Source organism: Oratosquilla oratoria, chromosome 8 (assembly GCF_046742065.1).
Source record: "Oratosquilla oratoria isolate Oo_2021 chromosome 8, ASM4674206v1, whole genome shotgun sequence".
NCBI classification, from domain to species: domain Eukaryota; kingdom Metazoa; phylum Arthropoda; class Malacostraca; order Stomatopoda; family Squillidae; genus Oratosquilla; species Oratosquilla oratoria.
In genome coordinates this window covers 58,645,807-58,670,882 of record NC_134784.1, presented here as the reverse complement: position 1 = coordinate 58,670,882, position 25,076 = coordinate 58,645,807, and the positions used below count along the sequence as shown (strand labels likewise).

Below are 25,076 nucleotides of genomic sequence, written 5' to 3'. Positions count from 1 at the left end.
ACTAAAAATATAGAATAGTCGAACCAATTTCTTTAACAATTATATTACCTCACACACGCACACATGTGCACATCCTCTGACCTCTCATACAGGAGAATAATAGCTGTTCATGAGTCCATCATGTGATCCAAATCCAAGGTGAACAATACACAAATGATGAAATTGGAACATTTAGGTTTGGCAGGTATGTACAAAGTAGTACAGGACCAATGAAATTTAAAGTAATAAGTATGAAAGACATGAATAGTACTAACTATTGACAAATCCAAGAAGAGTGGATGCAACATGAGAGAAAACAAGAAAATGTGGCATAAAAAAAGAAGAAATAGAAGAAGACAAAATAGAAGATGAAGATCCAGATGTGAAAGAAAGGAAAAGAATGAAAAAAAATTGAACTAGCCTACATTAATATAGATGGACTCCTATCAACAAAACTAGAGATAAGGATTATCTGAAGTAGAAAGAATGAGTGACCTTTGGACCTACATATCTACGTTAACAACATGATGGAAAGTACAAGTTATACCAACATGTTTGCACATGATGAAAAGATCATAAAAATGAAAAACAAGGACAGTAGGCTGTTGCATAAAGATCTAGGCACTATACTCACAGGAACCAAAAATGGAAAATAAATTTCAGTGCCAAAAATACATGGAGATGGGCAATAGCTCTATAAGACCATTTTTGGATTATTCCTTGGGGAACATATTACAAAAATAAGTAGGTTAGCTTGGCAGCTGTTCCCTTGAGCTAGGAGTTTTTATGATTGTGTGTGAATTCACAACATAGATTAGGCTGAACAAGCCAAGGAGCTCCTATCTGGAGAGTATTAGCTGTCTATCATAACTCCAGCACATTGATCTATATCCAATATGAACCTCTCTCCCTCATACATGCACACGCACAAACACACTAATAGGTACTGGCACATAATATTCTTGACCTAAGAACATAATGGAAGGGACAAGGCTAATCTAAGCTTTTTGCCAACTATGCAAGGATCACAAAAGAGAATTGAATAACTGTTGCTTTGATTTTCACTGCCTAGAAACCTTTAGTTCCCCAGCGGCTGGCATCAATCATCAGACCCTCTTCTGGAATAAAACACTAGTCAGTGTTGTGTTAGGGTGGGGCTGTTTTTCTATGCCACTAGCCTGTGGGCAGAGAAGGGGAGCTATCACCTTATATTACTTCTCTTTGTGAAAAAGTAGAAAAAATGCACTTAAAGTAACTTATGAAACTGATTAAAACATCCATACTGAACATATTTATCTTTCATCCATTCATTCATTTCTGTTATGCCTTCACTTCCCTACTGAAAAGACATTCCATGTGCACCCAATGCCCCCTTCATCCCATTTATCCTGTTCTTGGCATTCTCGTTCACAATTCTGCTTTCCACACCCTCTTTTGAAAGCCTTTCCACAGTTTTTCCTAAATGCCCAAACCACCTCAACTACCACCTCAACTCCCATCTCATTCCCATTCTCCTCCACACTTTCAAATTTCTCATGCCATTGCAACATCTTGAACTAGGTCTCACTTGTATGTAAACAAGAATTATGCATTAAGTGGAAGATGAAGTTGAAGAATATTACCAAATAACAAACAAAACATGATACTAATTACTTAATAAGCAAGACCTAATCTGAAACATACAGCCACCTGTATTGGCCAACAAACCATGGAAGACATACTGTGTTGTCAAGTAATGCTTATCTTGGACTACAACAATAAAGATCCTGGAACAACCAATGCTAGAGGAAAAAGTACAAATGGTATATGATTACAGTGTAAAATGCATTAGGCTAAGAAAAAAAAAAAAAATATATATATATATATATATATATATATATATATATATATATATATATATATATATTTATATATATATATAAATATATATATATATATATTACTAAACCCAGCTGTAATTGGTAAGCCTATGGGGCCCAAATATAAAATGGATATGTAAATGTAAAAAGATTATCTAAATTAGACTTCAGATGAAAAAGTCTGCCATTATTTAAAATACAAGAGTTCAAAGCCAATCCAAACAACTGGACCATGCAAGATCAAATTGCAGTTGTATCACATGATAGAACACTTATTGCTATTACTCCATGACCTATCAACAAATGTACACACACACGCACACATACCAACTTAATATGCTTTAACTCAAGATTACTAGACATAGTACAAGAAAGAGATGGCTTGGCAGTTTGTGCCTTCCTGGACCTACAAAAGGCTTTTGACAAAGTACCACACAAAAAACTACTAAGAAAAATTGAAATAATAGGTGGAATACAAGGAAAATTATTAGAATGGATGAAAAACTTCTTGGAAGGAAGAAAAATGAGTGATACTTAGAGAAAAGAACTCAAAATGGGTAAACATGATAAGTGGAGTACCCCAAGGCTCTGTGTTGGCTCCAATAATGTTTGGTATTTATATAAATGACATGGATGAAGGAAATGAATGCTATACAAACTTCTTTGCAGATGATGTGAAACTAATGAAGAGAGTAACGAAAAAGATTGCAAATCTTTTCAGGGAGATCTGGACAAAGTCTGGACTTGGAGTAAAAAGGACAAAGTGAATTTCAACATTAAAAAATGTATAATGGAATTTGGAAAAAGCAAAAATAGAATATCCGGTCAATACAAAATTGAAACAAATGAAGTTACAAAAGTAAACTTGGAAAGAGACCTAGGAGTAATCATTTCAAATGACATAACACCAGACAAACATGTAAACAAAATAGTTGGAGAAACCTACAACTTAATAAGATCAATGTAAGTGGCCTTTGACTTCATGGATGAGGAAATGGTAAAGAAAATACTAGTTACACTGATAAAACCAAAATGCAGTGTCGCTATGGACACCCAGTATACACACACACACAAAAAAAAAAACTAGAAAGAATTCAAATAGCACTAACAAAGATAGCACCAACACTTAGCATTTTGACATACGAACAAAGATTGGACAAACTAAACTTATCAACTCTGGAGCAAAGATGAGAAAGGCGACTTGATAACCATCTATAGAATTATGAAAGGGATGTAAATCCTTGACAGGGATGATCTACTTAAATGGGACAGAAGAAATACAAGGGGACACAAGAGTTAACTTAAGAAGGAGTTACAGAAGAGATCTGAAAAAGAATAGCTTTCCACAGAGAGTGATAGATACATGGAGTAAAATTGAAAGAGAAAACAGTGAGTGCTACAACTATACATGACTTTAAGAAAGAACTGGATACGGAAAGATACAACTGCGGGTCTCTACAAGCATAGCTCTTCTCCCGCAAGATACAACTAGGTAAATATACACACACACACACACACACTCGAGTGGCCGGTTAAAGTAATCCAGTTCTTGAAATAGGTATAGTTTTGGCATAATGGAGAAAGAGAAAGAAGAATAACAAATGAACCAACAAAGCGAGGACTAGATGTAAGTATAGTAGAAAGTCTGAGAGGTGTCATCCCCAAAAAATATTGTTTGATAGATACACCAAGGAAAAACCAAAGGTGGGAAAAGTTTTTCAGGGTTTAAAAGAAACCAAGGTGAAATAGGTAAAAGCTTAGATATAGATAGAGATATTAGATATAGTAATGCATTAAGAAATCGCGAAGTAAATGACTTAATGGAAGAAATCATAGATTTAAAATTGGATTACCGAGCTGTACTTAGAGAATTGGTTACTTTGATTACACACACACCTCTAAACTAGAGCTCTGAAGGCTGCCAAATAAGATGAAAATTCTCAATAATGTAAGGAAAACAAGATGTCTGGTTTGTATTGAATGGGAGGGGGAACACTTGTGAACCTGCAGTGTTAAATCAATCTCATGAGTGAAAATTAAATAAAATGAAAACTATGATTTCGAACCAAACATACACTCAAACACAGAGCCCACTGGAGGCACTATGCCAAAATTAAATGTAGACAGAGGCCTTGAGACACCTACAATACTTCGACTATATAACAAAGACATTGTTTCTGGTTTGGTAAATACGAAAGAAGAAATTTGAGTCATATCTTAGACATGCAAAGGGAGGAGAGTATTAATAGTAAATTGCAGGAGAAAGAATTCATAGAACTAAAGAAAGATTGCTAATCTAACAAAAGGACATTTTGAGGCTAACACCGAGATATGTGAACTAAAGAAAATAAATTCTGAACTAAATAATAAGCTAAAAAGACTAAAAAAAATATCTAAAGGAGATTAAATGTGAAAATGAAAAGATGAAAATAGTAACAGCTGAAAAAAAAAAAGTAAATAACAAAATACAGGCAATATCTGAAAGAATTTATGAAAATTTAGGTGCAGAAAATTTGCAATGATTAAGAAATGGAATGAAAACAGAAAATTAAGAAATTGCTTTTAACCCATACATCGTCAGCGGCATATGTCGAATGCTGTGATTGTTTTCTGGACTGAGCATGAACTGCATATGTCGTATGCCGCAAATTAAAAAATTCACCAAAAATAGGCATTACATCCAGGGTCAAATCTGTGGTAATGACCAAATAGCCCTATCCATTGGCTATAAGAGGCACCTAAATTATTTGATTTATTGACAAAACTGGCTATCCTTTCAGCAAATTCAGCCTTTAGGACATAATCTAGTGGATGCTGGTGTACAAAACGAAGTATGAGGTGGTGAAGTTGTACTTTGACAGTTAGGCAGGTGCTATTTAGTTTGTATTCAGACATATAGAACTGGCAATTTCGTACTGCCAATTTTCATAACAAATGCGTAATACAAAATGTGGCCACGCAATAATGGTGTGTTGGATGCTTACTAAAACATTTACCAAAACAATAAGAAATACCACAATCACCTATCCTCCATGAAATTATAAAAAAAAGATATCAAAGAATCAATTTACCACAGTTATAAATATTTGCCCAAAAATCCACAAAAACTATTTATAAACACATTTTCTGTGTCACACTATTATGGGCGACTGTACACTGATCTCAAACATCATGTCAAATTCCTTCACTCGCTGAAATTCTAACAAAGCTTCCCCAAAAAATATGACCGATTTTCTCGTTCAACCCGCGTGAGGAGCGAAAGTCTACAGATGTTCTACCAAACTTTAGCACGCATTTCTCAACAAAATCGACCCAGTTTCTCCACTTCTAGGCTAAGGTGAATCAAAGTAAGCAAGATGTGTTGGTTTTACATAATTTTGAGTTGATTTAAGCAATAAAATAAATCAATTATTTTGGCTCCAATGAGGGGGGAGTATATTCAACATTCACCCAGCAATGTATGGGTTAAAGAAATAGTACAACAATAGATGCAGAAAAATGCAAAGGACACAATTATTCAAGTCATCAAATAAAAAGCAAATTGGGTCAGACACCGCAGATAGGAAAAAGTGTATTGTGGTATATGGACTAAGGGAAAAACATGATCTGATGAGGTACATGAGAGATAAAGCAGAAAAAGAAATAGTAATAATTCTAAAAGAAATAAAAGAGTAAGAGAGGACTTAAAATTGGGACGAGCAACACAAGAGGACATGGAAAGGAACTCAAAAAGGATAGTTATAGAAGAGACCTAAAAAAACACAGGGCGGTGGACATCTGAACAAACTGGACAAAACAACAATGTGTGCAAAAACCATACACGAATTTAAAAGCAAACTAGACACTGCAAGATATAAAGACGAGACACCACGAGCATAGCTCTCCTTCCCATAAGATACAACTAGGCAGGTAAATGTAAAAAGCACACACACACTGACAAGAACTAAATTGGTGTATACTGCGACACCATGGGTACCTAGAAAGAAAAAAAAGGAAATCAGAAAGAATTCAAAGAGCAGCGACAAAAATAGCACCTACACTCTCAAATTTTACATAACATCCATCAACACTAGAACAGAGAAGAGAAAGGTGATTCGCTGACCATTTACAGAATTATGAAAGGGATGGAGATTCTTGATAGACAACTTATCAAAATGAGACAGAAGAGAAACAAGAGGACATGAGAAGCTTAAGAAGGACAATTACAGAAGAGATTTGAAAAAGAATAGCTTCCCACAGAGTGATTGATGTCTGGAACAAACTAAACATGGAAACAGCGAGTGCCAAAACTATACAAGATTTTAAGAACAAACTGGATGTGGAGAGATACGAAAATGGGTCATTAAGAGTATAGCTCTCATCCCATGAAATACAACTAGATAAACACCCACACACCACACACATACACATGGGACAGAAGAAATACAAGAGGACACGAGAAGAAACTTGAGACAGTTACAGAAGAGATCTGGGGAAAAAAAAGGCAAGCTTTTCACATAGAGTAATAGAGACATGGAACAAACTGAAAGAGGAAACCGAGTGCTAAAACTATACATGATTTTAAGAAAGAACTGGATGCAGAAAGATACAACTGCAGGTCACTACAAGCATAGCTCTCCTCCCGCAAAATACAACTAGGTAAAAAAAAAAAACACACACACACACACACACACAATGAAAGTGTTCCAAGATTACCAATCACATCCCTACAAGACATGTTACACCCACATAAACTCAAAAATGCATGCAAAGTTAACTTCAGTTTCCTCCCAATCACTTCAATATATATCGAGACCATAGCTTGTTAAGCAATGTCTGTCTTGTGGAGACCATAGTTTGCTAAACAATGCCATATAGTTTTCATACAACATGGTCTCTTCATTGGAGTGGCTCTTTCTGGCATTTGGCAATTAACATGCATATGCATACTAAATACAAATGTTACAAGCAGTGCTCATGTTATATACTCAATCAAACTGGGTGGAATATAAAATTGAATGGCTTACATTCCCTCTTTCTATCCTGGATTTAATGGAAATTCTTCAGGCATAAAATGCTATCATGATATATTATTATATTTGCAGGGCATTTTCTTAATTCATAAAGAACATTTTGTCAATAACAAAAACAGAAAAAACTACGTGTACTATAAGACCTAAGGTTGATCATTCTACAATATTAATGGATTTATAATGGATTCCACTATAACTTATTGTAAATCCATTGTAATACCAGTGATTAGTGGGACTGCTACAACTACCTATTGACATAAAAGCTTAATCCAGCTCAAAATTTTAACCAATTTTTAGTAATGTTCACAATTTCATAAATACAGAAAGTGCTTGCAGCTACAAATTACCAGAAAATTGGTTCTCAAGTAGGAACAGTACATCTTACGAACCAACTACAAGACAGTAAAATATGGCCAATTACTTGATCACTGTAGCTTTTGGATGAAGGTTCATTACCACTTGCTTAAGTCAATCTTCCACGGAATCCTTACTGTATACATTCCTGAAATGTGGAGAGACTAGGCTACTCTCTCAACTCATTCAAAACCTAGAGCTTTGTTCATTATGAACCCAGCTTACACAATCACTTGTCATTCTACATCCAGTCAGCCTGGAAGCCAAACTCTAAGGAAAAAAAGTGATATGTATGTCCTAAACTAAATATAAACTAAAAACTACAAGTGTTTGGTGAATGAGGTCTATTGTCAATGTATTCTCCCATTATCAAAACTCAAGTTTATATTTCTAAAATACAAGACTTATTATTTCTATACATAAAAACTAAATATTCAAAGAAAAACTTGACATACACACACTCAATGTGTATGTCAATACACTATTCAAAGAAAAACTTGACATACACATGTACTCAATGTGTATGTCCATACACTATGTACACAATACTATGAAGGACTGACTGGCACCTGCTTGTGGTGGTCCAGCAAGATGGATGGGAAAGAAAATAATCTTCCTGTTGCCCATTTCTAAAAACCCACCAACCCCCTCACCTTCACCTGGAGGTGCATGGCAATTGGTCTCTGAATCAGGCCGAAGGTATCTATAAATTTAAAACTATATTTCTTCCACATTTTCACAGATGGAGAGTTGACCCCCTTCCTACTACTTTCAGCCACTGAAAGACCCACACTAATACAACACAGAAAACCGTCTAAAATTTCTTACCCAATAACCACTGCCAGCCACTGTGGGGGCTGCAATTGTCCAGGCAACAATCTATTAGGGTACTGTATGTGTACATCTGAATGTTCATGTGTATGTGTGTTTTAAAGATATGCTGCATTGGGAAGCTACTAACTCTAGTGAAGAATATTTTCCTTTGACACATGAAAATAATCAACACAAATGTGGATGCACAAAGAAAATCATACATTTAAACATCTATGGAAGCAACATAATTAAAAGTATCAAAATATGCATTTAAACCTATTCAAATTTCATATGCAAAAAAAAAAAAAAAATAATAATAATAATAATAATAATAATACATATACCAAAGGCTTTTTCCCCCTTACAAGGGAATAATAAACAAATAAATAAATATATAAATAAATAAATACCCTTTTCTATGTTGTTTAATGTCATGGTAAAAACATGCTACTTTACATTTGGAAAAGTTGGCTCTCCATTGTCATATTAATAATTAATCAATTTAAGGTATCCAAATATAAAAGAAACATAAGCATTTTCAATGAAGCAGTCACATTATATAAAGAAAACTGCAGGATCTGAAGCAGTTGCAGGATCTGAAGCAGTTGGTAATTAGTTTAGAACTAGCACAGGGGCCTTGGTACAAGTACTAACCCCCAAGATTAGTGTGAATAGGTTTAGTTTTTTTGTATGTCCACTGATAGCTACAACAAATTTGCAAAATGTCTGGTCCTAAACCCACCTCATGCATACCCTCCTTTGCACTTCATATGGTTATGAGCACAAGCTTTTGGTCATCTCGACCTAGAGTCAGGTGACAATCCTAGAGATTCCATCTTACATAACTAGTGCAGAGGATATGTGCTTACAGGACCCTGTCTCTGCACTTTCATATATCAAATTCAACTTTTAAGTTTACCTAAATTCTTTTGAGTGTACAATTTATTCTTCCCTATTACGCCATAGATCAATGAATATGTAAATCTGTAGTATTTCTGATTCTTTCCATGTCATTTTTGTTTCTACATTAGTCTTTTTTGCCAGCCTACTCTAATCATAGTTGTGAATTCTATCATACTATTACCTCAATGTTGGCAGCTCCAGTTTATTTGATCTGTTTCATCACATTGGACATGAGACACTTGAATGCCATTTGATATTATTCAACAATGCATATGCATTTCCAATGATAAATTTTTCATACCTAACACTCCCAGGCCCCTTTCCTCCTTCACTTAGGCCAACAGTGTTCAACAAGATTGTGTTATGTAGGATGAGGTGCTATCATTGTATGGTAATCATATCAAGTGCTGTCAATGACCAAGTTTATTCTGCAATGATATTACATTAGCTTTTATCCAAACTCTTGGCACTTTTTCTTGTGAACACACAACCAGCTCAAGAATCATGTCCACCTGCTGTTATCTACCAAAGCTGGGTGCATTACCACCAGACAAATAGTGTGTTACCACAAAATCTGAGGTGCATTTCCGTCAATGCATATTATATGCATTTACACATGTGTGTGTACACACACGACTTTAAGAAAGAACTGGATGCGGAGAGATACAACTGCAGGTCCCTACAAACATAGCTCTTCTCCCACAAAATACAACTAGGTAAATACATACAGGAAAAACAAGAGGACATGCAATGACACTCAAAAAGGATAACTACAGAAGAGACCTGAAAAAGAACAGCTTCCAACACAGAGTGATAGATATATGGAACAAACTGGATGAAGAAATAGTGTGTGCAAACACAATACAACAATTTAAGAACAAACTTGATCTTGCGAGATACAAAAACGGGCCACCAAGAGCATAGCTCCCCTTCCCGTATAATACAACTAGGTAAACAAACAAACACACACACACACACACACACTATGTTTCTACTCAAGATTAATAGGCATAGTGCAAGAAAGGAATGGTTGGGCTGATTGTGCCTTCCTGGACTTACAAAAAGTTTGACAAAGTATGACACAAAAAATTATAAAACATATAGGAGGGATACAAGGGAACCCACTAAAATGGATGGAGGACTTCCTGATCAGTAGAAAGATGAGAGTAGTGCTCAGAGAAAAATATTCAGACTGGAAAGAGGTGATCAATGGAGGCCAACAAGGATCTGTATTGGCCCCAATAATGTTTGCTATTTATGTGAATGATATGGATGATAATGTGAAATGTTACACGAGCTTCTTTGCAGATGACCCCAACTGTTAAAGAAAGTAAAAACAGAAAAGGATTGCGAATCACTGCAGGAAGACCTGAATAAGGTATGGAACTGGAGTCAGAAATGGGAAGTGGACTTCAATATTAACAAGTGTAGCATAATGGAGTTTGGAAAAAGCAAAAACAGAATATCAGGATAATATAAAATTGGAACCAAGGAGGTAAAGGAGACATCCGAAAAAGATTTGGGTGTAATTATCTCAAATGACTTGTCCTATGACAAACAGATAAATAAAATTGTCGGAGAATCCTACAACTTGCTAAGATCAATAAAAGTGGCATTTACATATTTGGACAAAGAAATTATTAAAAAAATATTGGTCACACTGATAAGGCCTAGACTAGAATATGCGGTGACACTGGTAACCCAGTACCAAAAAGAATATAAAGAAAATAGAAAGAATCCAGAGAGCAGCAACAAAAATGGCACCTGCACTTGCAAACTTGTCATATGAGGAGAGATTGGCTAAACTGGCATTACAAACTGGAGCAAAGAAGAGAGAGAGGTGACCTACTGACCCTCTACAGAATCATGAAAGGCACAGAAATACTCAATAGAGAGGACTTGTTAAACTGGGACAGAAGCACAAGAGGACATGGAAAGAAAATAAAAAAAACAGCTACAGAAGAGATCTGAAGAAAAAGTTTTCCACATAGTGGTGGACACTTGGAACAAACTGGACAATGAAACAAGTGTGCACAAAAACCATTCATGAGTTTAAGAGCAAACTAGACACTGCGAGATACAAAGGCGGGACACCACAAGCGTGGCTCCCCTTCCCGCAAAATACAACTAGGTAAAACTAGGTAAATACACACACACACACATATACATATATACAGGAATACCTTACTATACGACCGAGTGCTATAAAGGCTATAAAGTAGGTAAAACTAATGTTGGGTGTATGTGAATGCCCCAGGCAAAAATTGAGGATGGGGTTGACAGGATCCATGAACACAACCCCCCTATTTACTTGTAAAACCCACCTCGATATACAAATCTTTGCATTGTGACCAGTCAGCTGGGAACACAACTGTTGTATAGCGAGGTTTTTCCTGTATATTATATGTACACACAATGCACCTGCAGTAATGCTCCCAGCTCTGTTATCTACATTCTTAAGTATCCAATCCATAATCCAATTAGGACCCCCAAGGACTTTTTTACATCTAACAGATCCAGTAGTTTATGTACTTCTGGCACTTCCCTTTCTGTCCTTCAACCCCCTTTCCAATTATTTCCTTTGTCTTGTGTGTACAACGAGAACTACATGAAGATCAGATAAGAAAAACCAGATTATTGTGAATATCTGATTTCTGATATCGCACCTGACACCTATGTGTTTATATATATATACACACACACACACAATTCTCTTAAACCCAAACATGGAAGCATGTCTGCCACAACTGCTCTTTATATAATACATGTGAATGCATCCTGCAAAAGCCACACTCATACTAGCTAAGCTATGTGACCAAAGCCATCACTTCTGCCCTTGTACTCAGACTGCCTGGGCAAACAAGTCACTGGTACAAAAAGATAAGATGGAGGGAAGGGGGTAGCGGGGGGTGGAGTGTGATAGGAATGGAATGGGTGGGAGTGGTTTTTTGGGTGAAAAAAGCCTTTGGTATATGTATAAACTTGTTCACTCCTTCATTATAGATTTCCTTCCAAATTGTCCATTTCTCTTCACCTTTATTTCTTCATTATTAAATTTTTCCCAATTTGCTTCTTGAAAGAATTTTCTAAGTTTCCCAAAGTCTGTTTTGTTATACATTAGTCTTCCTTTTCTGTGTTTTTTGTTTCTTCATTTAATTCTAGTTCTAGTAGTAATGTTATCACTTTTTCTAATTGGTGTCTTGTATTTGATTTTATTCACAATTTCAGGTTCTGATGTGAATATCAAATCCAATCTTGAGGATTCATTGTCATTTCTCTATCTGGTATTTTCCTTGATCCATTGTGTCAATGTGTAATCAATGGTCATTCCAGTAATATGTTTCCCCAGTGATCTCCACCTTTCACAGTAATTTCTTCCTAACATATTTGTTTCGCGTTAAAATCACCAATAATTACCCAATTTCCTTCTTTCTTTAGTATTTCATTTAGTTTTTCTTGTGTCTTCCAACATTCCATGCATGAGTTTTAGGTGGGACATAAATCACTGCATACTTTCTTGTTTTCATATCTCTATCCTCAACTCTTATCATTATCAACTCCACATTGTTCTCTCTTTTTGTGATTTTTGTTGCATTTAGGCCGTTCTTGGTTAGCAACATGACTCCTCCACCTTGCTTTGTTTCTCTGTTTCTGATCCAACAATTATATACTATTTAGTGGTAATGATCCTTTGAATTTTGTCTCCACAATGCCCATTATATTTGGTTTTTCTTGTTCCAGAGTCATTCATCTATTTCTGATATCAATCCTTCTATATTGGTATATGTTACCTTTAATTTTTTTCCTTTTCTTCTTGCTCCTGCATTTCCTTTTCCTTTATGTACCATTCCCTCAAGTCTCAAGTCCATCACTCCAAAAAAACTCTTCTTTTCATTCTCTGTTCTTTTCCTTAGCTTCCTCTTTCAGTGTTTTTTCTTTCTTTTTCCTCATCACTCAGTTCCTTTTTTATCCATAAATTTTTGTAGTTATTACTTTTTGCTATTCTTCCTGTGCTTGTTAATATTTCCTCTGTGAATTAAGTTTTACTTTGAGAGGTCTATTCTTCTCTTCAGAATATTCCCCCATCCTGTAAATTTGTTCTATTCCCTTTTCAAGTCCTTCTCCCTCCTCCTGTATTTCTTTTAGTATTTCCCTTTGGAACCTTTACTCCATGTTCTCTTTGATACCATAGATTACACTTTTTTTTGTCTATAGTCTCTCTTACCCAATCTCTTTTCTTCCTATATTACATCTATCAGTATCCTTTGTACTTTTTTTTTTTTTTTTTACATATTTTCACCAACTTTGCCTGCCTATTAGTATCTTCTCATTAACTTCCCTCAACAGTTTCATTTTTATTTGTGTCATCATTTGTGTGTGTGTGTATTTACCTTGTTGTATTATACAGGAAGGGGAGCTATGCTCGTGGTGACCCGTTTTTGTATCTCGCAAGATCAAGTTTGTTCTTAAATTGTTGTATTGTGTTTGCACACACTATTTCTTCATCCAATTTGTTCCATACATCTATCACTCTATGTGGGAAGCTGTTCTTTTTCAGGTCTCTTCTGTAGTTATCCTTTTTGAGTTTCATTGCATGTCCTCTGTCCCGTTTTAATAGGTCCTCTCTATCAAGGCATTCTTTTCCTTTCATAATTCTGTAGATGGTTAGTAGGTCCCCTCGTTCTCTTCTTTGTTCCAGGGTTGGTAATTCCAGTTCGGCCAGTCTTTGTTCATATGTGAGGTTTGCAAATGTTGGAACCAACTTTGTCGTTGTTCTTTGTATTCTTTCTAATTTTCTTATATTCTTTTTAGTACTGGGTGACCATATCAGTACTGCATATTCCAGTTTTGGCCTTATCAGTGTTTGTAATATTTTCTTGATCATTTCCTTATCCAGGTATTTAAAGGCCATCTTTATTGATCTCAACAAATTGTATGTTTCTCCGACTATTTTATTTACATGTTTATACGGCGACATGTCTTTAGTGATGATTACTCCTAGGTCCCTTTCAGAATTCACTTAACTTTTCTATCAATTTTATACTGTCCTGTTCTTCTCTTCTTGCCTTTTCCAAATTCAATTATACTGCACTTCTTGATGTTGAATTCTACTTCCCATCTCTTGCTCCACTCTGAGACTTTGTTCTGATCCTTCTGCAATGAGTCACAGTCTATTTCGGAGTTTATTCTCTTTTTTAATTTTACGTAATCTGCAAAGCAGTTCATGTAACTATCAATGCCCTCATCCATGTCATTTACACACTATTCATTTCTTCCCATTCTGAATATTTGTCTCTGAGCACCACTTTCATATTTCTTCCATGTAGGAAGTCCTCCATCCAATTCAATAGTTTTCCATGTATGCCTCCTATTGTTTCCAATTTATATAGTAATTTTCTGTAAGGTACCTTATCAAATGCCTTTTGTAGGTCTAGGAATGCACAGTCTGCCCAACCATCTATTTCCTGCAATATGTCTATCAATCTTGAATAGAAACAAGTTAAATTGGTGGTACATGATCTTCCTTGTCTGAATCCAAATTGCCTCGGGTTCAGAATATTATTCTCATCCAAATATTCTGTCCATCTATCTTTGATGATTCTCTCACAAATTTGGACTATTGTACTTGTTAGGGACACCGGTCTATAATTTGTTGGGTCTTCCTTATTTCCCCCTTTATATATTGACACTATATTGTGTGTGTGTATTTACCTAGTTGTATTTTGTGGGAAGGGGAGCTATGCTCGTGGTGTCCAAATTTCAGTAAGACATGTAGAGTTGAAAATGACAGCATTTTTTGTAGTGATTTAATTTTTTCCCAGTGTTTTATCTCTGATGACACCATTTCCTTCAATTGGGTGTTCATAAACTAAATTTGCATAATTTTCCATTTATTCGATGTTTCATCGTTAATAAGACATCATTATTTTCCGTAATGACGAGACAAAAAAGTACAAGTTGGCATTGCAAAAACACTAACAGGAATTAATTAGTGATATATATGATGGTGCTTACATCTAAAACTAACAAAGACTAGTACCATCATATGTATTACTATTTAATTCCTCTTATATTGTTTTCATAATACCAACATGTAATTTTTTGTCTCATGTCATTATAGGCAATCCTGAAGATTTCTTAAGACAAAACATTGAAATGCAAGATTATGCAAATTTAATTCATGCACACCTAATTGAGGGAAAGAATGCCATCAGATATTGAAAACACCATAAAAAAAAATAATAACTGCAAAATACATGCACACACATTTTTATATACACAAACAAGACCTCCCCAAGAATCTAAGATTTTTGTGTGGTTGTACTAATAGGAGACAACCACAGAGGTGAGCCAACAACCCATAAATGTCCCAACAACCTGTTTATCATTCTTTTGGTTTAATATTGCATTATAAGGCTAAAACTAATTATGAACTATCATTTCTTTCAATGTTTTTACAGGTATGATCCAATGTGGTAGTGCATATGAAATAATGTGCTGACAACCCTTAGTGCTGTCAACCCTTTCAGGGTATGTAAGAACATCGAATCAGACCCCTTTCTGTCGAATTGGAGTGGGAATTAGTGAATTGTAACAACTTTGTCACAAAACATCTTAGATTATATACCATAAAAAAAATCAAAAAGTTTATTTGATAATTTTTGCTGGTCTAATTACCAACACTTCAAATGATATTTATTGTTCTTAGTTAATATTGGCGGGGGGGTGGGGGCCGGGGTAGTATGTGTGAGTAAATTTTGACGCAGCCCGAAGGGATTTCTCCCCGTCCTCGCCTTATATGCAGAGGGGGACGGGGAGGGGGGGGTCGCCGATTAAATGAAGCGGCCTTGCTGTGGATGTACTGTGTCTTGCGACACTGCTTCTGACCCAGGGCGGTGGGCAGGGTGCAGGGATGACCCGTCATCCAGGAGGTGCTCAGATGAGAGGGAGGGTGGGAGGGGTGTGGAGTGTATTTAGGGATGAAATGGGTGGGAGTGTTTTTATGCCTTTCCCTTTTTGGCTACCTCCCTTGTAAGGGGGAAAAAGCCTTGGTATATGTATGTATATGTATGTACCATAAATTACTGTATAGGTCTATCCTCAAACTTTTGTTAGTTCATCTTACATAAAAAAAAAACATGGTGTTTCAAAGTTCTCAGTAGTGTATCACATCTTGATTATCTCAGTATTCCTATGGCTAAATGCTTTAAAATTTAGATACAATGAAATATAGCACAAATAATTTATTCATGTCAATATTAAGTAAAATATCAATGAAGTTGTCAGCAATTAGTATGACCATAAACATAAATTTTGCCTGTTTAACCTTTAAATACTCAAGAAATAAAAATGTATGGCTTTATGTAGCTCACTGTACCCCTCCCCCTACACATTACCCAACTCAAGATGGTAGAAGGGTTTACAGCTCTGAGTTGTTGGCACATTATTTCATTAGTTTTAGCTTTATAATGCAACATAAAAGTAAAAGAATGATAAATAAATGGATTATCAGCAGACTTCAGCAGTTGTCTGCAATTAGAATGACCCAATCTTTGTGGAAGGGCAGATGATAAACACAAGGGCTTCAGTGTTTGGGACAGAACTGCAAGTTAATAAAATTGTTTAGGGCCATTATGCAACCCTAAAGCCACATCCACACAGTTGAGCACTATCAGTTGGGCACAAGAGGCTTGCCCATCTATGGGCACTTTAGCAGGCAAACCATCAAACTGCCCATTCCCAGTGCTATTGGAGAGCAGTGGGAGGAAGTTTGATATCGCTGTCAAATGCACAAGGTATGGTGTGGGCAGACCCACTCAGTACAGAGTCAGTAGCACAAGAGTTCCACACCAGGTACATACATGAGGAGCAAGTGGGTACTCGATGATGCCGACGTCGCCATCTTGATTATATTTATTGTAGTCGTACCTACGTAATTTCCATTCTCTCTAAACTGGCTTCTTCAATTTTCTATGGTTATCAAAATACACGGGTGAAAGAGAAGGAACAATTGAGCACCAACTTTATTTTTTATAATGCGATTACTATGACGCAACATCGCACATCAGGCAGCTAATGCTGCCAGACGTGCGATGTGCCCCGGAGTGAAGAGGTTAATTGACCTGCATCAAGCACGCAATGTTTATGGAAAGGTCATCATGGTGATCATACTGCACTAGACCTCACAACCCCTGCTAATAACCCACCAACCACCATTGTCCGCCATGTACCCTATGGTATTATTTTAGTTGTGCACACCTACGTGATAAGACACCTATATGAATATTTAAATGTAATATTTGTATTTTTTAGCCTATTCCCTCTCGGAAATGAAAAGCTTTAAGATAATTGATAATGAAATAGCTGTGCCTCAATCATCAACATGTAGGCATGTTCTCCAATACTTAACCTCTTCCATACAGTGACACCTACGTAGGCGTCACGAGGAGCAAGTGGGTATACGAGGATGCCGACGTCGGCGTCTTGATTATATTTTTTGTAGTCATACCTGCGTGACCCCCATACTCTGTAAACTGGCTTCATCATATTTTCTATGGTTATCAAAATTCACGGGTGAAAGAACAAGCGATAGAGCAGTGACTTTATTTTTTATAATGCGAGTATTATGACGCAACATCGTACGTCTTGAAGGGGTTAATCGTGTTTGGTAATGCATGACATGTAGGAGATACTACGCGTAGTAGTCGTAGAGGGTGTTGTTCACAAATAATACTCGCATTATTATGGCATGAGGAGCAAGTGGGTACTCGATGATGCCGACGTCACCTTCTTGATTATATCTATTGTAGTCGTACCTACATTCTCTCTAAACTGGCTTCATCAATTTTCTATGGTTATCAAAATACACGGGTGAAAGAGAACGAACGATTGAGCACTGACTTTATTTTTTATAATGCGATTATTATGACGCAACATTGCTCGTCGGGCAGCTAATGCTGCCAGACGTGCGATGTGCCCCGGAGTGAAGAGGTTAAGATGGACAGGCTATACTATACCTATTACATAGCCGGCTATAGCTATGATAGCAAGCATATGAAATAACTATTAATAATATGGTCAGTATTCCATGTCATGAACCATGACCATGAGAAGTGTCAAGACTAGTTGAGATCTAGAGGCTAGACATAAATTTTCCTCTTGGTTTCATGATAACAGATATGAGCTGTTGAAATAAGACTTTATTCAGATCATCATGATTATAGATAAAATGATTAAACAAAATAACTCCTTTGAAAGTAAAGAGACTTTATTCATTTTTTTATTTCAGTAAGTTGGTGTAAAAAATAATTCACCGATTTCAACATAAATCTTAATTCACCGATTTCAACAAATCTAAGTTAAGTATTAGGATAGTTCCAGTACTGACTGGTTAGTGTTCCGAGAGGCAATCTAAGGGTAAGGGCTAAGGCACCTATAGATGCACTTTTTAATGTGATGGTAGAGTTTTGGCAGCACATACATTACACATTACATTGATGGAACATGTTACATGATAGGTGTTAGTAAGAATAGTATAAAAGGAAGGTCCTACATTTTTTGACATGCTCGGGTGATTTGTTGACCCATAAAACCCTCGCATGCCAAGCTGCATGTCAAATGGGCCAGGAGTTTGGATTTTACGGATGATTATCTCTAAACTGACAATAGTTGCCATGGCAACATGAAATGTGTTAGTAAGAATGGTATAAAAGGAAGGTCCTACATTGTTTTTGACATGCTCAGGTGATTTGTTGATCCATAAAACCTTCACATGCCAAGTTGAAGGTCAATTGTGCCAGGAGTTTGGATTTTATTGATGACTATTTCTAAAGTGACAATAGTTACCATGGCAACATGAAAGGTGTTGTAAGAATAGTATAAAAGGAAGGTCCTACATTGTTTTTGACATGCTCAGTTGATTTGTTGACCCATAAAACCTTCACAGGTAAATGTTCAATTGTGTACATGGACACAATATAGTTAGAAAATTATTAATTTTGTAAATTATAATGTATCAAAGCAATATGCAACATTCTCAGCGGAAATAAAAAACAAAATAGTTGCTAAAACAGATTTCATAAATAATGAAGTAGCGCCGGACGAACGGTATGCCACGTTTGTTATGATAGATGCCAACGTTGAAGAAATGAAAGGATGATAAATTCATCTAACCTAACATGTATTTAGTTAATCAGTACCTGTAATTTAAGGTCATCCGGATCATCGTCGTCACCACAGATGTTGGCGGCCTGTTCAATCACTTTCTGATTGCAGGGTAAATAGGTTTTCCATAGCTTGAAGGAATGCATGGATTTCAGCTCCATAGCATTCCTCCAAGAGTATATACCTCGCGAGGTACTGGCAGAAGTACCGAGGGCATACACCAGGCCTCAACTGGACTGGGCAGACAACACTTGACAAATGACAAGATGGCGTCCCAATCCTATGCAAGCAACTTCGTTCGTTAATATATTTGCTTGAAGCAAGGTAATTTTTTCTTTATTTCGGCCAAGAAAATTGCATATTACGTTCATGTATTATAATTTATAGAATTAATATTTATTTTTCTAATGCTACATTGCATCCATGTACACAACTGAACAAATACCCCTTCACATCCCAAGTTGCACATCAATAGGGCCAGGGGTTTGGATTTTATTGATGACTATCTCTAAATGGACAATAGCTGCCATGGCAACATGATAGGTGTTAGTAAGAATAGTATAAAAGGAAGCTCCTGCATTGTTTTTGACATGCTCAGGTGATTTGTTGACCCATAATGATAAAACCTTCACATGCCAAGTTGCAGGTCAATTGGGCCAGGGGTTTGGATTTTATGGATGATTATCTCTAAACTGACAATAGTTGTCATGGCAACATGAAAGGTGTTGTAAGAATAGTATAAAAGGAAGGTCCTGCATTGTTTTTGACATGCCAGATTTGTTGACCCATAAAACCTTTACATGCCAAATTGCATGTCAATTGGGCATATTTGTTAGTATATTTGTTTGGTGCAAGGTATTTATTATTTTTATTTCCACCAAGAAAATCGCATACTACATTCATGTATTATAATTTACAAAATTCATATTTAATTTTCTAACGCTATATCACGTCCATGTACACAACTGAAAAAAATACCTCAACAGAATCTTTACTGAGCATAAATGAAATGTGTGGATATCCATGCATGCAGATAACTAGATTTAATAAACCTACTCAGTCATACCTTAAGTCAATGCTAAAAAATCACAATCCTAACAAAAAAATAAACAAACAAGCTTGAAATTATCAAGGTATGTGTAGGTAGAACAATTACTGCATACATGAAGCAGTAGGCCAGGTGTTCTCGCCAGGATCATCTTGGCTTTTCAGTGACATGCTAAAGTTCCCTTCCCTTCAGTGACCAGTCCACCTCCATAATGCAGTATTACTTCTCATAACATTCATCACCCTACCCTCTAATAATACGGAAGATGCAGACTAACAAGTAGTAAAGTACACAGTGACAGTGGTTCACTAATAACTAAAATGTCTATATCAATCATTCACATGACATCTACATGCCTTTGGCACAGGAACTGATAGTCACCATGTCAAATATACTCATTGACATTACTACCAAAACTACTATAGTACTACTTCTGGCAAAATTAAACCTCAGCAGAACATGAAATGCCCTGGCGTGTAACAAACGACTACTTTGGGTGATGATGGAATTGGGTGCAATATCTCCCAGCTGCGGGAATAATCGGAAAGGGAAAAAGGGGTGTACAACTAATGCCCTCATGTCTTTGCGTTTGAGCCAAAATTTGGAAGAAGCACTCCGAAGAGCAGTTTGGTCTCCTGAATTAACTACAAGGAGCCACCAAGCCTCAGGTGTGAGCCCCAACGACAAGTCCAAGGTTAGGCAATGTCCAAGCCTAAACACTACATAAATTAGCAATCGGTAATGATAAGGTTGTAAGCCAGCTGAGCTTACAGTGCAAGTGTGTTGAGTTGGTGAGCAGCTTGAGGGTTGGGGGAGGCTTGCGATTCCATGACGGCAAGGTCAATCCCCGCGCGGACAATGCAAATACGTTAAGCTGATAGCCATGGCCGACAATCTTCTTCTGAAATTCACAAACTTTCTCCTTTTTTTCTACACAACTTCCGTACTTTACCTTGAAACTGTTAAAGGAAGGCCCTGTTATATTCCCCGTACCTTTCCCTTCAGTGTGAAGAGGCAAGGAAAAACAATAATTTGGGAAACTCTTGTAAAAACACTTGTAAAACGTTATCCAATGCCCAGCTTCCTAGCTCCAACAATATGGCGTCCACCAACGCAAGCGTATGGCAAGATATTTAGAAACGAGATTATTATATCTACCAGGACAATTAATTATTTCTTGAAATAGCTATTATATCTTAATAATATAAGACAAAATTACACAAAATAATTCTATATACATTGTGATATATACGTATATGTTTCTTGAATTTTGGGAAGATGAATAACGATATGAAATGCAGGAAGGTTCAAATTAAACTCGGCTATTATTGATTTCTCTGCAATGTATTAATTCTAATCATATATGAATACAGAAAATGCATATAAATACATTCAATATAATAACTGTGTTAGGAATGTATAGAAAACCTAAGTATAATAACTTTGTAAATTTTCAACAATACACTATCCAGAAAAACGCAAAAACCGAGGCAGGAATCTACAGGCCTGTTCCAATTCTAGCTATTATTTCCAAGGTTTTGGAACGTATCGTATACAATTAGTTAGATACCTACCTCAGGAAACGTAATCTACTATACGCCATGCAATCTGATTTTAGAACGAATTATTCAACAGACACCAGCTTAATATACCTCTCCGATCTGATTAAACAGGAATGAGGTAACTACACGGGTTTAGTTTTGTTGGATCTACAAAAGGCATTTGACACAGTGGACCATGATATTTTATTGATAAAAATTTCAGGCATTAGGAGTGGCGAATATTGGTTGGTTCAAGTCCTACTGGAACAGGTCGCAAACAACTTGTACAGGTAAATGGAGCCTGCTCAGGTGACAGAGAGATAACTTGTGGTGTACCACAGGGTTCAATTCTAGGACCGCTTCTATTCCTGATCTATATTAACGACATGCCAGGTGTGGTGAGCTGTAAGTACTGCTCTATGCAGACGACTCAGCACTAATTGTCTCAGGTAAGGACCCAGTTGAAGTAGAGGAGGCACTGAGTGTTGAACTGTCATCAGTCCAGGACTGGCTCATAGGTAAGAGGCTGTCTTTACACCTTGGTAGAACGGAAAGTATTGTCTTCGCATCAAAACCCAACCTCAGGAAACACTGGTGTACAGGTCAGATGTGGGGATTATGTCTTGGAGTCGAAACAAGAGGTAACTTATCTTGGAATACCCTTAGATCAGTTCCTATCAGGGAATGCATTAACGGATAAGATTGTATCCAAGTGTTCACATAAAATCAATTTTTTGTGCAGAAAAGCCAGAAAATTTGATATGGAAACAAACAAGCCTCTGGTCTCAGTCTTGATACAGCATCCCTTTGATTACGCTTGTAGCTCATGGTACAGTAGTCTGAGCAGAAATAAAACAGTTTCGGCTACAGGTTGAACAAAATAAGATCATTAGATTCATGCTAAATTTACCTCAACGTAGTCATATTGGCATAGAAGAATTTAGCAAAGTAGGAATGTTACATGTAAAATATCGTGTCCAGCAGCTGAAACTAAATCATGTTTACAATGTCGTTCATAATTCTGCTCTTCATATATGTGAGCTGTAATTTTACGTTATCTGCTGAGAACCGAACCCGGAACAGTCAAGGGTCTTTTATTGTAACCCATACAGGTTCCTTCACCAAAAACAGCTTTCACTTCACAGGTGTTCAACTATGGAACTCACCCCCTCTGTCCATTAAACAGTCAAATAGCAAGGTTTCTTCCAAGAAAAAAGGTCAAGAACTACTATATGTCTCAGCTATTGACCGAGAACAGCCTTGATTTTATGCACTACTAGCCTAGTGAGAGGCAGGCCTACCTGACTCTATCCATGAGCAATACCATCCAAATCTGCGTTCACTCATAATTGTTCTGACCTCCCCTTTTGTCCTTCAGATGTTTAGCTTAGTATAACAATGATGTTCAAAACTGGTTTCCACCTTTGTTTTGCTAGTCATAGTATGGTATATGTCTCAGGTATGATCCGAGAAGAGCCTGGTGAATCAGGGCACCAGGCAACAAGGTAATTGCGCCTTTCCCTCGATCTCCTTATTGTTTTACTCATGTATTGGTCCACTGCACCTTACTTCTGATGCTTCAGGTTATAATGTACTACTTCCTAGTGCTCATACTAATTGCCCACTCCTTCCTGAGGTACAGGTAAAATTTGGAATTAATTAATAGGTGACCCTAGCTGCAATGTAGCATTCACTATAACATGATGGCCTGCTACCTTCTATCATGTGGTACTTAATATTTACTCTTACCCTGGGATGGACTCCCCCTTTATTGCCCTGCACTTGCTGATACAGCTGTAGAATAATGTAGTATATCATTAATGGTAGTACACTGATATGGTACTCCCTCATACTGTTTTGATACCTTTTAGCATTATTTTGTTGTTCCTGATGCATATTGTTCTTGTTGTGATGGTGCCTCAAGTTCTGGTCTCAATATCCTACGTGTTAGGAACATTTTAGTAGCATTAGCAAATCTATAATAATGTTTATGTGTCATATGTGTACTGATTGGTATTACTCATGACTGTCTCTGGTAGACTTCTACCTAAGATAGACGAGTTCCCTCTACTAGTGCAGCGGACCAGAGCAGCAGTCATCGGTGTCACCGAAACTTGGCTAGACAGTACCATGATACTATCTCCGACTCAGAAATTACGATTCCGGGTTATAGTGTTGTGCGTAATGATAGAAAAAGGACCGGAGGAGGGGTATGTACTTTCATTTGCAATAATTTAGCATTCAGCCCCCGTACAGACCTTATGAGTAACGAGGGGCTCGAAGCTGTGTGGGTAGAAATAATGTTACCTAAATCGCATCCCATCTTATGTGGGGTCTGTTACAGACCACCGAAACAGATGTCATTCTATAGCGCATTAGAATCTACCTGTTTCAATAGGTAGGACCAAGAAATTATTATCCTATGTGATTTTAATACGAACCTGGCAAGTACACATAATAACCTTGTTAAGGCAATGAAAGACTTGCTAAAATCTCATGGCCTGACACAACTGATTGACGAGCCTACTAGAATAACAGGCACATCCAGGTCCATCATAGATCTTATCCTGGTCTCCGATTGTAATAAGATAACGCAGGCCGGTGCTTGTGATTATGGTCTTAGTGACCACAAGCTCATATATTGTACTAGGAAAGCTAGGATGATTCAGCACCCTTATGTGCTGAACACAGTGGAACAGAGCAATGCTGCGGCATTTTAAAGTTAGTTCTATCACGTTTGGAAACAAGACTGTAAAACAGGTAAAATTTTAGAATTAATCAATAGGTGACCCTAGTTGCATTGTAGCATTCACTATAACAACATGTTGGTACAGCTGTAGAATAATGTAATATATCATTAATGGTACTAGTCTGGTATGGTACTCACTCATACTGTTTTGTTACCGTTTAACATTATTTTGTTGTTCCTTTACTTAATGCAATGTTCCTTATTGTGATGGTGCTCAATTTTTGGTCGCAATATACTTAGAAGAAGAGTGCAGGTTTATTAAAGAGACCTTTTTAACACTAAAATTTCCAGAATTTCTTTTAGATAATTGCAGACAGCAGGCCGCTAAGATTCGGGAAAGCCGTAGGCAGCAGGACGGCACAACAAGACGTCTCGTGTTGCCAACCGGCGACGTTGCCACCAACCTGACACGTCTTTTAAGAACCACCAACTTGGAAATAGTGTGCCAGACAAGCAGAACGATAAAAGACATCACGAAGACGAAAATACACAACAACCAGACACCGGGCACCAAAGCCGGTGTTTATCGTATTCCGTGTTCAGGATGTGATAAAGTTTACATCGGAGAAACGTCACGCGACCTGAATACACGAATACGTGAACACTGTTACGACGTCAGGCATGATGTCACCACCAATGCATGTGTGACACATA

General features: G+C 36.8%; 1 protein-coding gene across 7 annotated transcripts in view; it reads right to left on the bottom strand.

Moving 5' to 3' along the window:
• The window catches only part of LOC143027757 (RNA-binding protein 5-like), an 87,798-nt gene extending 66,543 nt beyond the window's left edge, over positions 1–21,255 (bottom strand). For 2 of the 7 annotated variants that reach the window (XM_076189276.1, XM_076189280.1), the window contains exon 1: positions 20,904–21,245. In XM_076189276.1, coding sequence (XP_076045391.1) covers positions 20,904–20,962 — 59 coding nt within the window. In that variant the 5' untranslated portion in view covers positions 20,963–21,245. Of the gene's footprint in view, positions 1–7,271; positions 7,353–20,903 lie in introns of all 7 variants that reach the window. The other 5 variants (XM_076189278.1, XM_076189277.1, XM_076189279.1 and 2 more) reach the window with 5 other exon arrangements.
• Between the last annotated feature and the right edge of the window lie 3,821 nt (positions 21,256–25,076).